We start from the raw sequence: 15,269 nt of genomic DNA on the forward strand, positions 1-15,269 counted from the left end.
AGATCTGGATTTACTTTTTTTCCAAGTAAAGGAGAGCCTAGGAGAGGAGATGAAAAGGAAGAAAGGCTACAACAAATGAAGGGCAGGAAGGATACACATTAAACAGGAGTTTAACAAAAGGACAAAGAAAGGAAATGAGCAAATTAAATCAGATGAAAGCAAAACAATATAAAGATAGTACTGTCGAGGAAAGAGAAGACAGGAAATGAAAGCGGGGGGGTGGTACAGGTGGACTGGCTTACAGGACACCACAGAACAAACATCTGATGAAATGACAGACGGAGGGAAGGACAGAAGGAAGGAAAGAAAAGAGAGAAGAGAGGGAAGAGGGGATGAGAAAAAGAAGACGGGAGAAGGAAGAAAAAAAGGGAGGTGCTGCCATCTCTTCGGTTGGTTCTGCATTAATATTTACACACTCTGATGTCCAAACACACTCTAAGCCTCCATCTGGGATCTCACAGTTCTATTTGCACAGAACTATTTGCGTCTGGACTCCTACCCCCTCAGATTCTTTTGAATGCAGCATCAGTCTTAATATAAACACAGTTGTGCTGCACGGTAAAGCACAAGCCATAAAAGGTTTGTAAAAATAGACTCAGGAATTCAAACTCCAGTGGTATCACAGCACAAAAAGACAATTGGGTAGTAAAAAAATCCACAACAAAGACTTTTTCTTTCATGAAAAAAGATGCTGTGATAGGAAACAGCCTCAAAAGCACACAAGTCATTAAACAACGTGGTAAATCCATTAACCCCCCCTCCCCCCAAAGGTTTTCACACTTTTTAATAAGACATTCATTCAACAGTCAAGTCATTAATGGGATTCAAAAGATTCCTCACTTTAAAAGCCATCAGGTCTGCAATTATATGTGTTAGCAAGTCAGTATTGAATGTTTATCACGCTATGATATTGAAGTTCATCAAGCGTCCTTCCCAGAAGACTACCTTTTTTATTTAACCATGGCGTCGAAAACTGCTTCAAAAGGGATGATTTTAATATAGAAATCATTTTGTGATTGGTAAAATTGGCAACATCTTTGATTCCTGTGATGGCAAGATCATAAACTCATGCAGGGAATGACGAGCCGTTAAGAAATGAATCCTGTTCCAAATGCTCTGCAGCTTTTTTACCCACGGGTAAGTGATATAAGTAATGAGTTTTATGACTTATTACTGCGATAAAGCACTTATAAAGTATATATAAAGACATTTAACATAGAAACCTTTATGAAATTTGCCTTTATATACAGGGTTACTGACTAATGGGTTGACTTGAAGTGTAAAGCTCATTTGTCAAACATTTAAATATATTTTCTAAACTACAGATCAAAGTTTTTCCTCAAATCTTGTCATATCTTCTGTAAAAAATTTATTTCTTCTTAAGAATCCAACAGGCCCAGTGAATCACATCAGTTCTGTAATGAATTTGCATTTATTCTCTGTGTTCCCTGCATCAAAAGAGTCTTCCAGCTGTGAGCTAAAAGACTAGAAACACTGAACACTGAAATGTTTCTGACTTAAAAAGGTGGTGCTAACGGCACTCTGTTCAAAGAAGCTCTCGTTTCATGTCCTGTGTCAGTGAAGTTTGCATCTTCCTTATACAACATGGGATATCACACTCATCTGACACAAATGAGTTCAAAGGAGTAAAACTGACTGGACCCAATCATTTATTATATCACTTATCTGTACAGTTTGTCTTCTGTTAGCTGCAGTACGAGTTAGTGGGTCACTGAGCAAAACAGTGAGAGGCTGTGAAGGAAGCTCTGTGAGAAACTGAATAAACTGAATGTTTAAAAATACTTCTCTGGCCGGCCTTGATGCATTTTGTTTCCAGGTATTATGTCATTTTCTCAATGAGGATTCTGGTTCTCCCTGTCTCTGTAGAATTCACACAGTTTTTTTTGCTGCTTTTTGCATTGAATTTAACACAATTTTAACTCCCTAAATTGGACTCAGGTGATAGGAAGATCAAGAACATTTTAAAATGAATAATTTATAGAACTTTTGTGATAAACCAGTATCAGCTGTCTGCAGATTAGATATGAGAGAACTCCTTATCTAACTCAGAAAGAAAATAGTTGTAGCTCACAATATGTAAGACTAAACTTAATAATCAACCGATTGATTGAAATAGAAAATAAATACTAAATAATCCTATGTAATCTGCACTGAATACATCTTTTGTACATAAAGTCTATTAGGACACCTGCTGCTGCATTGAACATCTTTTATTTCTCACTGAAGCCTGGAATTTGTGATAAAGGTGAAAACTGTCACTGACACAGAAGGTCAGTAGAACATTACATTACATTCCTGTCTTTTGTACTTTAACAAATAAACCCACACTGTCCTTGAGCCGGTCACTGAACCCGTTACTGCTCTCGTGGAGGTAAGCTCACTGTGAAGAGCAGATTTTCATGCTCTTTTTCATTCATGGCTGACTATTTTGGGACGTAAAACCAGAGGAGTGTGTTCCCTTTTTTTCATTTGAATGTCACGTTTTCACAGTAAACCTCTCAAAACTGATCTCATTCAGCTGTCCCTGTGTGTGTGTGTGTGTGTGTGTGTGTGTGTGTGTGTGTGTGTGTGTGTGTGTGTGTGTGTGTGTGTGTGTGTGTGTGTGTGTGTGTGTGTGTGTGTGTGTGTGTGTGTGTGTGTGTGTAAAGAGCACACTGTACCAGAAACAATATTATGTAATTTCACACTAAACAAAACAGAGAGACAAACCTCGAGGACTGTGAGAGTTTACTATCCTCAGACTTGTTACTTAAAATGCAGCAATGTGATTAAAATAAAACATAACCCTCAGACTGAGCCACAGTTCATCCTGTCACTAACAGCAGAATGCTACATGGAGAGTGTCCTACCATGGAGTGACCCAAGATGAAGACCGGCAGGTCTGGGTGGCGGGACTTCATCAGGTCGACGTGCTGCAGGGAGTCTCTGATGTAAACCTGGAAGTCTTTGATGTTCAACCTGTCTCCTTCACTCTGACCATGGCCAACTGTGAAGCAAAAGAGACTGGTGTGAGGAAACTGGTACCACTACAAGATATCTGGTCATTTGAAAGACCTTTTTAATACCTCAAAGGGAGGGAAAACACCTTGTAACATAGCTGAGAGATGCATAATAAAAAGAAAGAAGAAAGAAAGACATTTGTACACCAATTTTAGATCTTGGTTTGGATTGGCTGAAACAACTAACTAGGAATATAAGAGAAAGACATGTTCTCAGAAACGTTTTCCTAACGTGTTCCCTGAACTCCAGATGGACCTAAAAACCTTATAGCTTCTCATTATTTCCAATATTTGTCTATATTACATGAAACACTAATGTGTTCTGCTTTGAGCACATTCTCTCCCAGTGGTGCTATTTGCAACATGTGGATGAAATCTCCACCCCCCTTTCTTTGACAACCTGAAGAGAGGAGGGCAGATGGAGGTAGGGAGGATGAGGAGGGATGCCCTCATGTATCCTCACTCCTAAAAACAGAAATAAGAGCACTGGAAGGGCCTTCATGATGGAGGACCAGAACAATGTCTGGGTCATGCATGGAGCAAGGAACGATTAAATGAAGGACATTGCATGTGCCCCGTGATTAGGGTGAGAAGAAGAAGAAGAAGAAAGGGACAGGAAAGAATAGGATGGAGGACAAAAAAAAGGTAGAAGGAAGAAAATAGGGTGACAAGAGGAGGAAGGAGAAGAAGAGTGAGGAAGAGAAAAGAAAACATGGGTTGAGTGGAGAGAAAACGGAGGGAAGGCAGGAAGTGGAGGAGGTGGAGGGGTGAGAGGACGAGAGGAGACAAAGACAGCGGGGGGAGAAAAGATTTGACTGACAGATGGTGAGGAGGAAAGAATGATGAATATGTATGTCTATGCATGCATAGATTGTGTGTCGTCTCCTCGAGCTTTCTGCGGCAGTGGTTGAGAGGTGAGGCGGGTTACCATGGCAACCAATACCATCACTGAGCACCTAAACATTCACAACACGTGCAGCTTACACCTTCCTGCTCTCGCTCTGCAATCTCAAGTGTGTGTGTATTTATAAAGACTGTGTACGTGCGCTACATGTTTTTTCTCCTCGTCAATACTGAAGCGATCATCACAGCGTGGAAATCAATGTACCAATCACAGCAGCAGAGAGCGACGGAGCGCTGCAAACTTCGGATCGATGCACACTGCACCCCCTCCCACATGAGATCAATGACCTCACGCTCTACTGAATCCACATCTATTGTTATTACTCTCCAACACACAGATATTCACACATGAGCACACTTCAGACAACTGACCCACACTGAGGTATGAACACCGACATCCACTGCTGCACGACTGGAAGAGACGCAAACAACAGGCCAACGTCTACCTTACCTTAACGGATACCCTATCTGCTGCAGGATTATACCAATTGTTTTTATTGATTTTAAAATGTATTTTTTCACAGGTGTGACCATAAGTGTGCCCACATGTCAGGTGTTGATGGAGAATTACATGGTTTAACGGAATTCAGGCAGCAACTAATTATTATAGTCAATAATAGCAAATCTCTTGATTAACTTTTTTAATTAACTGATTATTTTGTCTGTAAAATATCACAAAGTTGTTATTTTAGCCCAAGGTGACTTCAACAATTATATAAAAGGGAAATACGCCCTTTATTTGGCAGTTGAATAAATGTTGAATAAATGGTTTCTAACACACTATTAAAGTATTTGCCAACTACAATAACTCCTCCTGTGACCAACCACAAGTGGAGTCTAAACAGATATTGAGTTATTATAGTGAAACACTGTTGTAACAGTATTAAACATGTCTGATATGAAGAAAGGCTTGGGTGAATCTTAACAAGAGCTTCACCTGGTACACTTCAGAGTCTATGTGATGTCATTCTATGGCATGCTGACAAACTCTGTTTTTTATGGATGTGAATTTATGGATGTTTTTAGTGCTTGGTGAATATAATGGTACAAATGATGATGGCTGTTTTATGGCGTGTTTAATGTCATCTCTTTTACTTTTTTTTAAGTCTAAAATAAACTCGATCAAACAAAAAAGAATTCATGTTTTTTTCCAGATATTGTCCTCTTGAGGAAGCGTCTCTAATCCAGAGTTGCAGGAAAAAATAACTTTGCACGGACTGATGGATGCATAACTTTGTAAGCGCTGATCTAATTAACTGTCACAATTCCATTCATTCCTAATGATATACAATACAGGACAAACACGATTTGAGCATCACCAAACAATCATCCATTATGAATATTTCAACATGACATATCAGTGCTGGCGTTCTATGAGTTCAGTGATACGCATCCATCTAGACATCCACATTCTACAAAAGCCCAAATGTTTCACGTGTGTCAACTATCAGTTTGGTATTTTGCTGTTACATTGAGAGTGAATTAACCAGTCACCATGCCATATTTGGAGGTTGTCATCTGGTAAATAGCTGCAGCGTGTGTGACAGATGGAGCAAACCTTCAGTCTGTGCAGGCTGCGAGGGAAAAAGACCTAAAAGTCCTATAATTAGACAGAAATACATGCGAGACAGAAGAAACTTGTGACAGAGGTAGAATAAGTGAAAGATCTCAACTGCTGAACTCTATCAGGGGCTGCCCGAGGCGGTGTGTGTGTGTGTGTGTGTGTGTGTGTGTGTGTGTGTGTGTGTGTGTGTGTGTGTGTGTGTGTGTGTGTGTGTGTGTGTGTGTGTGTGGTGAGATAGATAGATAGATAGATGGAAAACTAGTGTCTACGGTTCAGTATTTTCCATTTAACGGTGTGACATTTTACTGCCAGCCTCTGAACAAACTGCTCCTGTGTGAGCAGCAATCAGTCGTCCTCATCATTCACTCTCTTTTTTTATCGTCTCTGCCAGCTCTTTATCGAGATGTCTACCTCTGCAAATACGTCTACATTTACAGCTGGGACTTTATGTGTTTGCCTTCTCACCCTCTATCCTGTTAGCCTGCCGATGAGTTTACTGAACACACATGCTGCTCTTTTTGCAGCGAGGCTCTGATGCAGTCACACAACTTCACTCACTCCTGCTGTATCTAAGACCAGTAACAGCACACTGCCTTGCCTAAGGGCACCTATGTGGAGGAATGAATCAGAGAAGAGATTGCCATTACCTGATTGAATTTTCCTATCAAGCTAAAACATTTTTTACGTATTTTGCCGTTTCTATTAAATCCTTCGTTCAGAACCCGTTTCACATTTTCTGTTCAAAGGGAACATACAGTTGAGGAAAAGGTTTTGTTATATATATCAATAGAAAAACATGCCTTGTACAACCTGAGAGACTGCTTTTTTCCACATAGCAAGTCACGCCTTAGAGTCAACAGCCACGGTAATGGATCACTGAGACTGTGCTTAGCAACAGGAATCCTTTGAAATGAATGCTATCATCCTTATGCTAACATGCTCACGAACACCAAATGATCATGCTGATGTATTTTGGTATTAAAGTGATGAAAAGGCTTTCACCAAAGTTATTACAATCCATCCTGAGGGGGACATGAATGTCTTTACCAAATATCATCTATCCAAAGTTGTAATGCCATTTCACTCAAAACCAAAAATATCATCCTCATGATATTTAAAAGTAGTTGAGATTTATTATCTGGGGATCATGAATGTCTGTACCAGATTTCAAAACCATCCAATATTTGTGGACCTCCATACAGACATGCTGCTAGAGAGGCTGAAAAGATTTCAACCAAAAAGTCCATCAGAAAACCATCAACAGCTGTACTGATTATAATCCATTTGTTGTGTTTTGTAATATTTACTGTTACAACTTAATGTTCTTTTTGTAATTTCCAGTTTCCCACTTACGGCTGCTTTGGCCATCACCTGCCTCTCGTAAGCTGTTATCCACTTTTTTTTGTATTTTAGATTGTTGGGGTGTTTTTAATTTAGATCTTGGTGTTGCTTGACTAAGATGCTAAACATTTACCTGTTTACTGTCATTCAATATCGCCTTGAGAATCAGCTAAAAGCCTAAACACCAGTTCACTGTGTGACTGTTGTCTGAGCTCAGAACCAGGTCGTCCATTGCTGATGTTTCAGCCCGACAGAGATCCAATGAAACCCGGATGGAGCCAGAAGATTCATTCACACTTCAAACCACAGTAGCATCTCTGAAGTTTTCCTCGACAGCACATTTAAAGCACATCCAGCTACACACTTACCTAATTCATTTTCCCTAACAGGCTTCGTTCACTCAACAATTAAAAAGGGCTTTAATCAGGCAGAAGGGGGGTGGGCTTTCTTTGAACCTATGCAGAAGTTATTCTGTGTTTGAACTACTGATGAACACAAGGGCAACATGAGCGTATGTGTTAGCGTATAAATGTAACATGTGTGTTTGTGACTCACCGTGGTCGTGTGCAAACACCAGCAGGGACAGTTCCTTCAGTTTCTGTGCGATCTCATCATACGGCCCGCAGTGCTCCCCGGCCCCGTGGACGATTAACACCAGAGCCCTAAGAGGAGGAGGAGGAGGAGGAGGAGGAGGAGGAGGAAAAAGAGTTAATTCATGTGTTTACAGAGACAAACAAACTGCTGTTTGCATTTCCTTCCTTGGTAGATCCAACTGTTTCAGTTGAGGTAAACCTTGAAGATTTCTATCCATGAGTCTATCTGACACACCCCTTCCTTCTTTCCTGACTGTCTCACTGCTCTGATCGCGTAGTTTTGGGCAGCAGCAGGCAGCTTTTCTTCAAGAAAAAGCTCCGTAGTTTTATTGGTCAGCCCCAAACAGCAGGCAGACACAGTTAGAGGTAAACATTGTTAAGCATTTAACAGCTAAAGAGCCAAATATGCATGCATGATATGTAACATTTTAAATATATAATATATTATGACATCTATGCAGCACCAGGCTGGATGGACAACAGGGTCTTTGTCTGGATTTCATTTGAGGTACCACAACTAGTCTTTGCCACACATTCCCCAAACATAAAGCTACAACCAACACAGAATGACGAAAACATTATCTGTAAAAGCTAACAGGATAATCCCTCGTTAATGTCATCTCTAACATCCATTAAAGTTGGGGAAGAGAAGATATCATTAAAAATATATTCATTTTTTCTCAGAAAGAGAGACCTTTTGCTAATTAAAGCACCGGCTGTGAGAGCAGGTTTTCTTTAAGCTCTTTACTTCTTCTATCAGTGCATATTAATCAGCAGAGCAGCACTGAAACGCTGCAGTGTTCCTTCACTGGACTGCAGCACAGCTGAGAAGCCTGTGAGAGCTTCAATCAGCAGCAGACAATTAGCCCAAATGTATTCAGCGACAGAGGAAAAGGGAAGCCAGTGAAACAGGGATAAAGTGAGTGAGAGTTTAAGACGGGTAGAAGAGTAGAATAGGAGTATCTGTTCATCAGGCTTCTTTGGCAAATCTATTCTGTCCTTCCTTTTGGAAAAGCCCTCGCCTCGGGCTAAGACTTCCTCGGCCCTTGTTGGCTCATAGCAAGTGTGTGTATCCATGTACTGTATGTGTGTGTGCGCTTTTGTATGCGAGTATGTGTGTGTGTGTGTGTGTGTGTGTGTGTGTGTGTGTGTGTGTGTGTGTGTGTGTGTGTGTGTGTGTGTGTGTGTGTGTGTGTGTGTGTGTGTGTGTGTGTGTGTGTGAATGAGTTTCTTTGTATAGGCACAATGTTCTCTAACACACATGCGGAATGGCAGCAGGGGATTAATGGGGCTAATCTGCGTTCATTGTTGAGGCGACTGTACAGCGAACAACACACGGCAATGTGACATTTTTAATTAGCTGAAAGATTCATTCCTTCCATTAATTCCTAAATACTTTGTTGGTCTGCCTGAAAACCTCTTTTACTGCATTTCTCTCACTTTGTCAGTTTTTTTCTGCCTGAGGTGCCAGAAAGAGGAAATACAAAAATCAAATAAAGGCAATACGTCTGGTCTGCATTGTTTTGTAGGATTTAATTATACAGAAATCTTATCTCAACAGATGTCTGCATTGACTCATATACAGTCATCTGCAGACACGTGACAATGTCCAGTCATCATCAGTATGTCGGCTCAGTTGTGCAGAGCCAGCCCACTGTTTCCACTTTGCATAAGGTGGTCTGGCAAGGCTCAGAAGACAAGAGTTTCTTCAATAGGCTGTGACATTTTGGGGTTATACTACTTTACTTAAACTTCAACAACCTGAAGCCTTCCTTCACCTGGGTAACTAATGCATTACACACTGGGCTGTTTTAAATCTGAAAGAAATGACTAATGACGCCCCTGTAAAAAGACTTGGCAGTAGACATGGCAGCTTCCAAAGTGTGAAATGTCTTTTAAACGTTACACAAAAAACCCGTTTCTGGGTATATTTTAGGCTTAAAATAAGCCTTGCTTTTGCAGAATTATACTTTATAACACCTACAGTCCTTTAATTATTGCTCAGGCACATTACTTTTAGCATTGTACCAATTGTGAGCTGTGTTAGTAAGTTACAGTAGGACTCCTCTGAATGCCTTCAACACAAATCAGGACTACTAGATATATTCAGCTCACACAATCATGTTCATAATAGAATGTTTTGGCCTGAAATATTTGTGGTAAATTCTATACATTACCGATAATCTTTAGGACAATTCTCACCTGGATGATTATTCTCTAGAAACAAATGAATTGATTCCTTTGAGTGTAACTGAAATACTTGAATCTTCCTGTAACAAGAAAAGAGGCTTTTCATTTGTCTTTCTCATTATCTCTCTTCCCCCTCTCTCTCTCTCTCTCACTCTCTCACTCTGTCCTTCTCCCTCATCTCTCATGGGAACTAGAGACCCACTTCTCTCCCACACCAGTTTCAGTTGCTGGAACAACATGGCTTATAACCAGCCTTATTAAAACACTCAAAGAGAGAGAGAGAGAGAGAGAGAGAGAGAGAGAGAGAGAGAGAGAGAGAGAGAGAGTTTAGTCCTCCCTCTGGCTCTACTCGGAGCTACTCGAATCAACCACAGACCCGAAACAAAGCCAAGAACCTAATCCCCTTAATGCAACGCTGACTGGCTACTCCAAGATTATTTAGGAACTTACGAACCTTTCCAACTGTGCTCGAATGCCACATTCTGCACCTTCATCTGTGAGTTTTACACACTGCCAAATTTAAACTGAATGAAGAGTATTCCAGGTACAGCGACTGTACTTTAAACAAATTATATTTAATTATAGGCCGGGTCACAGCAGCATTTAAAATGACCACGTTTTAAAATCTGCCTTGCGCAAGCATGTCCCCAAGCTGGCTGGAGTATTCACAGTCATCTTGCTATCTTGTCAGTTACAGTAGTTCACCAAGTAGCCCTGCGGGTAGCAGTTGCAGTAGAACTGTCAATAGTGTCTAAGACACCTTCAGACATTGTAAGAGACCGTGAATCCCCAGGTGACAGTGAGATTTGATGCACTTGGAGAAAAACAAAATGGATATGACAGAAAGAACAATGTGACAAATTGAAAATGACATGGAGGCTGAGAGAGGAATGAAGTGTGACAAACCGGTATGGAAAAGAAAGTGTGTATGTGCAAGTGTGTGTGTGCTGTGCAGAAAGAAAAAAACCCCACAGCAGAGAGAGATAGAGGAAATCGCTGTGTGATGGAGAGGAATGGAGACAGGCAGCAGGAACCCACAGAAGGGAAGGTTACAGCAGTGAAGGTAAACCAAAGAGATGCACAATAATGGAAATGTTCCACGTTCATCTTTGCAGAGTGCAGAATTGAGCCAAGAGCATATAGGAACCACAAAGATCTCAGATGACACGATGAAACGATCCCCTGAAGGCAGTAAAAAATAAATGCACGATTAATAAAGGGCTTTGTAAATAAGTTGTTTTTTGGCCAGAGAAACATGACCTTAGAAGCTGCTGGCCAGTAAAAGTAAAGAATAAAACTTCCAGTCCTTAAAACAGTAGAACTCAGAACTTTTCATTTGTGGTGCAAAAAAACATGAAACATTAAAACTCAACAGTCACTGTCACAAGATGCAATCATTGACTTGGAAACTGAATGTCAGAGTAAGAGAAGAGGGAAGTTATGTCCTCATTGATGAGATGCACATGCAAAGTGAGTCTGGATATCTGCAGCGTAGGTTAAACTGCTGCTTTGTGGAGATTTGAATCAAGCTAACTGGTTCTGCAAATAAAGAAAAGGAAATGTGTGTTCCTCAAACTTGCATGTCGTAACAAGCTCAAAGCACACTTTCTTAGGTGGATATAAATAAATTCACAGTAAATGATCACAGCTGGTACTTACTCAATGAATTTTATGGAAATACAAGTGGCCCTAATATTTTAAACACTAAACGCAAAAAAGGGAACCATTAAAGAGTTTTGATCTTTGTAAAGTATATTCCACTGACGAGCGTTAGCAGTGAGCAGCTGGAAAATGAAATGATCTAACTAACACAAAAAGGAAAATCACCAAGACACCAGCAGCGGAAAACATCAATAACAGCTTGACCTAGTTACACACACAGATGTGCGTTATGTTTGTTGAAAATACAGGTTTGCAGTGCATGTATGGCTGTTATGCTGGTCTCCATGAGGGTTCAAAGCCCCAGTTTGACGTCTATCGGAAGATCTGTCAATCATTGCGGATGTCCCTCCCCTCCACCTTTCACCTACTTCCTGGTTTTAGAAGTAAATGGGCTTTTCAATGACCTTTGACCCCATCTCATTCTCACACCAACAAGAACAATTTCAAATAAGGATATTTTTGAATGTTTTATTGCTGTATCTTCCAGACCTATCAATTATCTATTTATCATGTTATTCCTACAGAACATACAGCATGTTGGCAACATGGTGGACGTGAAAAACCCCATACCAGAAAGGTTAATCATTTCTTCTTGAGAATGTACCAGTGAATATTCATAGATACTTTCCCTGCCTTCAGTGTCCTGCTCATATACCCATGTAAAATCGTTAAGGCTTCATTTGGTATGTGAATTGACTTGTGATGGTATAATTGCACATGTACAAAACATGTACATGTGCAATTATGTAAAGTGTTGTTACCAGTAATTTCCCAATTTATGCATTTAAGTCTAAACAAAACAACTGGAAAAGAGATGAAAGGAGACATATTTAAGATTTGCACTGTACAGAAAGTGAGTGTAACAACAAAATATCAGGAAGGTTATGCTGAAGTTGTTCACACTCAATAGGCTAAGTTCACATACATCCCTCTGTTGATGTCATTGCTGTCCTTGAAGGACATTTACAACAATTACCAACCAGTCAATATTTGCCCTTAAAATACTTGTTTTGTAACTAAGAGAAAATACTGATATGTGTTTTATTCCATAAGCTGCATTCAGCTGCTGACACCGGAGCATGTTTGGAAGCATTTGGTCCACCAACAACAGATTTATTGATTCCCAAATCGATCGGACAGTTTAACTATTAAACCACAAAGACATGTTTTCTGAAATAGTCCAGGATCCTGAGATGAGCAAACAAGCAAAAATAAAAACTAGCTCCTATGATAGTCTCTCCTCGTTTTTTGCTCCAACATTTACTGCCATAGAGTAACGTAACAATCAACCAAAGTCATCAAACCTCTCCGAGGCAATTCCAACACTTTGCCGTTAAACACAAAAACAGGTGCATTTCCCATCCATTGTGTGAGATTCATTAACAAACACTGCTTAACTTCCTCATTCTTTGCTAAATAAATACCCCATGCCATAACTGTCTGGCCTACAGTTGGTCCAGTTACTTGAGTCAATATATATAATATCACATCAAAGCTCTTAATTGTGTTGACAATGATGGTGATTCATTGATAAATCATTTAAGCCACTTTCAAGCAAAAACATACGCTAGTTCCAGCAGTTCAACTGTGCGGATATTGTGCTTTTCTTTGTCTCAAGAACCAAATATCTTGCTGTTGATATTATCAGAAGTCACAGTATTTACCATTGTCATGCATTAATTCAATTTGAAACATTTTATAATGAGTTTTAGTCGTTTGGCTGCAGTTTGAATAAACTGTCAGACAGAAAATCTCTTGTCTGGAGATTCCTTTGATCGTCAAAGCTTATCAATGCACCAGCTGCTACTATGGCCGATATGAAACTATTCTTATTACAAAAGTGAAAAGGATACATGTTCTGTTTTCAGAAATAATCTATAAGTATAAAATGTATCCATCCATCCATCCAGTATAGCATGTTCGAGATGAAGCTTGTGTTTTAAAAACATCTCAGTGTATACTAAGAATTTTGAAATTCTACTTCCCATTCATGCTGATGTTCATTAATATTTTTTTGTACTTAAATTCATATAATGCTATAAGCTTGTGGCTAAGCTGCATCCACAGAGATTTCATAATTGGGCTCTGACACGCTGTGTCACGCTGTGTTAAATTACTAATCTGAGTGGGATGCTGTGAGTCTGGAGGCTGCATCCATCCAGACCAAAGAGAACTATGTTATTGTAACATCAGAGTGCAGGAGGTGCGTATCAGAGTATATTTTCCACGGTTGAGTGTAGGCTGTACGACAGACAGCAGGCTGAGTGTCTCAGTTTGTGCCACTAGCTCAGCAGTCTTACTCTCTAATGACATTTTGTGTGTAACTTTGATTATGCATTAAGAGATTAAGATGCCAGTGTGTTCAGGAGAGGCTGATTTCCCTCAGAACTACACACTATTACACTATGATATACACTGACGGCAGCATATTCAGACCAATAACTCAGTTTGGGGTTATGGTGGGAGTGTGACTTTACTGAATAGCTACTGTTTTGTCAGCTTGTAAAAAGTGCAGTAAGCCTACCACATACAGCTTCTAGTAGCTGCTAGCTCAGCTGAAATTCGTTAATTAGTCTGCTTCAGACTTCAGGGAAGAATTGAATTGTCCTGTGAGTGTAGATGCAGCTTCTAAAGCTTTTCTATTTGAGTACAATGCACGTGAAACGACCACAAAATATTTACTATTATCAGCTATCAAAAGCACACGTTGGTCGACCGATAAACACACCATGACTGATACAAAGCATTTCATGGAGCCTTGCATGACTCTCTGTTACATGCCTGCATGCATGGTTAGCATGGTCACTAACTGGCCTCCAGTGAGAACGCTGTTACATAAGCCATCCAACGGCCTTGGCTCTGAAACAGTTACACAGAGAGATCTGCAGCTATTTTAAGCCTGCAGTGGTACAGCTTTTTACTTCCAAAAAACATGATTTTCAGAGGAACAGTAAAGCTGTTATGGTATGCCAATCAAATTTGTTATTTGGTGTATTGATGCTATTGGCAGCTGGAGTAGGAAAGGTTTTCAGAATTGGTTATTCTGAAACAAAACTCTTTGTTTACAAGCAGGAAATATATGAGCAGGTAGTAGAGTTCTGTTCATAGGGTAGTGTGGGGATGAATCAGGAACCTCAGTATGGCGTCAGTCCTCCGAGGAATTGTGGGCAGTTATGAATGTTTGTCCCACTGCCTGAGCAGATCATGTACCTTTACAATTTAGCATGAGCAAGAAGTTCAATCCAACCACAAGAACATCATCCAACATTTGCTACTCACATACACAAATATCTGCACACAGGTATAAAAAGTATTTGCATACACAAATACAGAATAAATCGAGGATAACTGCAGAATAAACACGTGTGCTGCTGTAAACTATGAGCCGCGGTTTACTGAGCAATTATGCAGCAGAGGCACGGACACAAGTGTGGTTAATGAGTCACTGCTCTAATGAAATGTGTGTGCTGTGTGTGTGTGTGTGTGAGAATATGTGAGAGAGATCAGTTATGTCTTGACTCCAGATGTTTTGTGGGCGCCTCTGTCACATCCCTTTCCTTCCGTGCTGCATGCAACTGTGTGATATGTAAGCGAGCTTAAATGTGACATCTGGGTTCTGTTGGTAGTGCAGAGCAAGGGGCCTCCAACAGCAGACCCTAGCACCACGCGTGGACCCATTCATTAACACACGGAAGGAGAATTTCAAAATTCTTAGTATACACTGAGATGTTTTTAAAACACATCTAGTTGTATTGTTTGATGTCTTTTTGACTAAGAGTCCACATTGTGATTTACACTCAGACACCAGAATGCACTATGAGTCAGAACCTCAGGCCTCTTTCAAATGAACGATGATGCTGTTCATTAAGGTTGAGAACAACGACAAGGAGGAACCTCAAAACACAAGGGTTTATGGGTATCAGGAGACAGATGTTGTCATTTGATAGCCAGCATTTTCCTCGTGCTTGGAAAGATAGGGTTTTTCAAAATAAAGTG

General features: G+C 40.1%; 1 protein-coding gene across 2 annotated transcripts in view; it reads right to left on the bottom strand.

Annotated features, from left to right (window-relative positions):
- The window catches only part of mgll (monoglyceride lipase), a 31,784-nt gene that overhangs the window by 13,080 nt on the left and 3,435 nt on the right, over positions 1 to 15,269 (bottom strand). For both annotated transcript variants that reach the window (XM_054608426.1, XM_054608425.1), the window contains 2 exons: positions 7,384 to 7,490; positions 2,871 to 3,007 (listed from right to left, as the gene is read on the bottom strand). In XM_054608426.1, coding sequence (XP_054464401.1) covers positions 2,871 to 3,007; positions 7,384 to 7,490 — 244 coding nt within the window. The remainder of the gene's footprint in view (positions 1 to 2,870; positions 3,008 to 7,383; positions 7,491 to 15,269) is intronic.

The sequence above is a fragment of the Anoplopoma fimbria genome, chromosome 12, assembly GCF_027596085.1.
Source record: "Anoplopoma fimbria isolate UVic2021 breed Golden Eagle Sablefish chromosome 12, Afim_UVic_2022, whole genome shotgun sequence".
NCBI classification, from domain to species: domain Eukaryota; kingdom Metazoa; phylum Chordata; class Actinopteri; order Perciformes; family Anoplopomatidae; genus Anoplopoma; species Anoplopoma fimbria.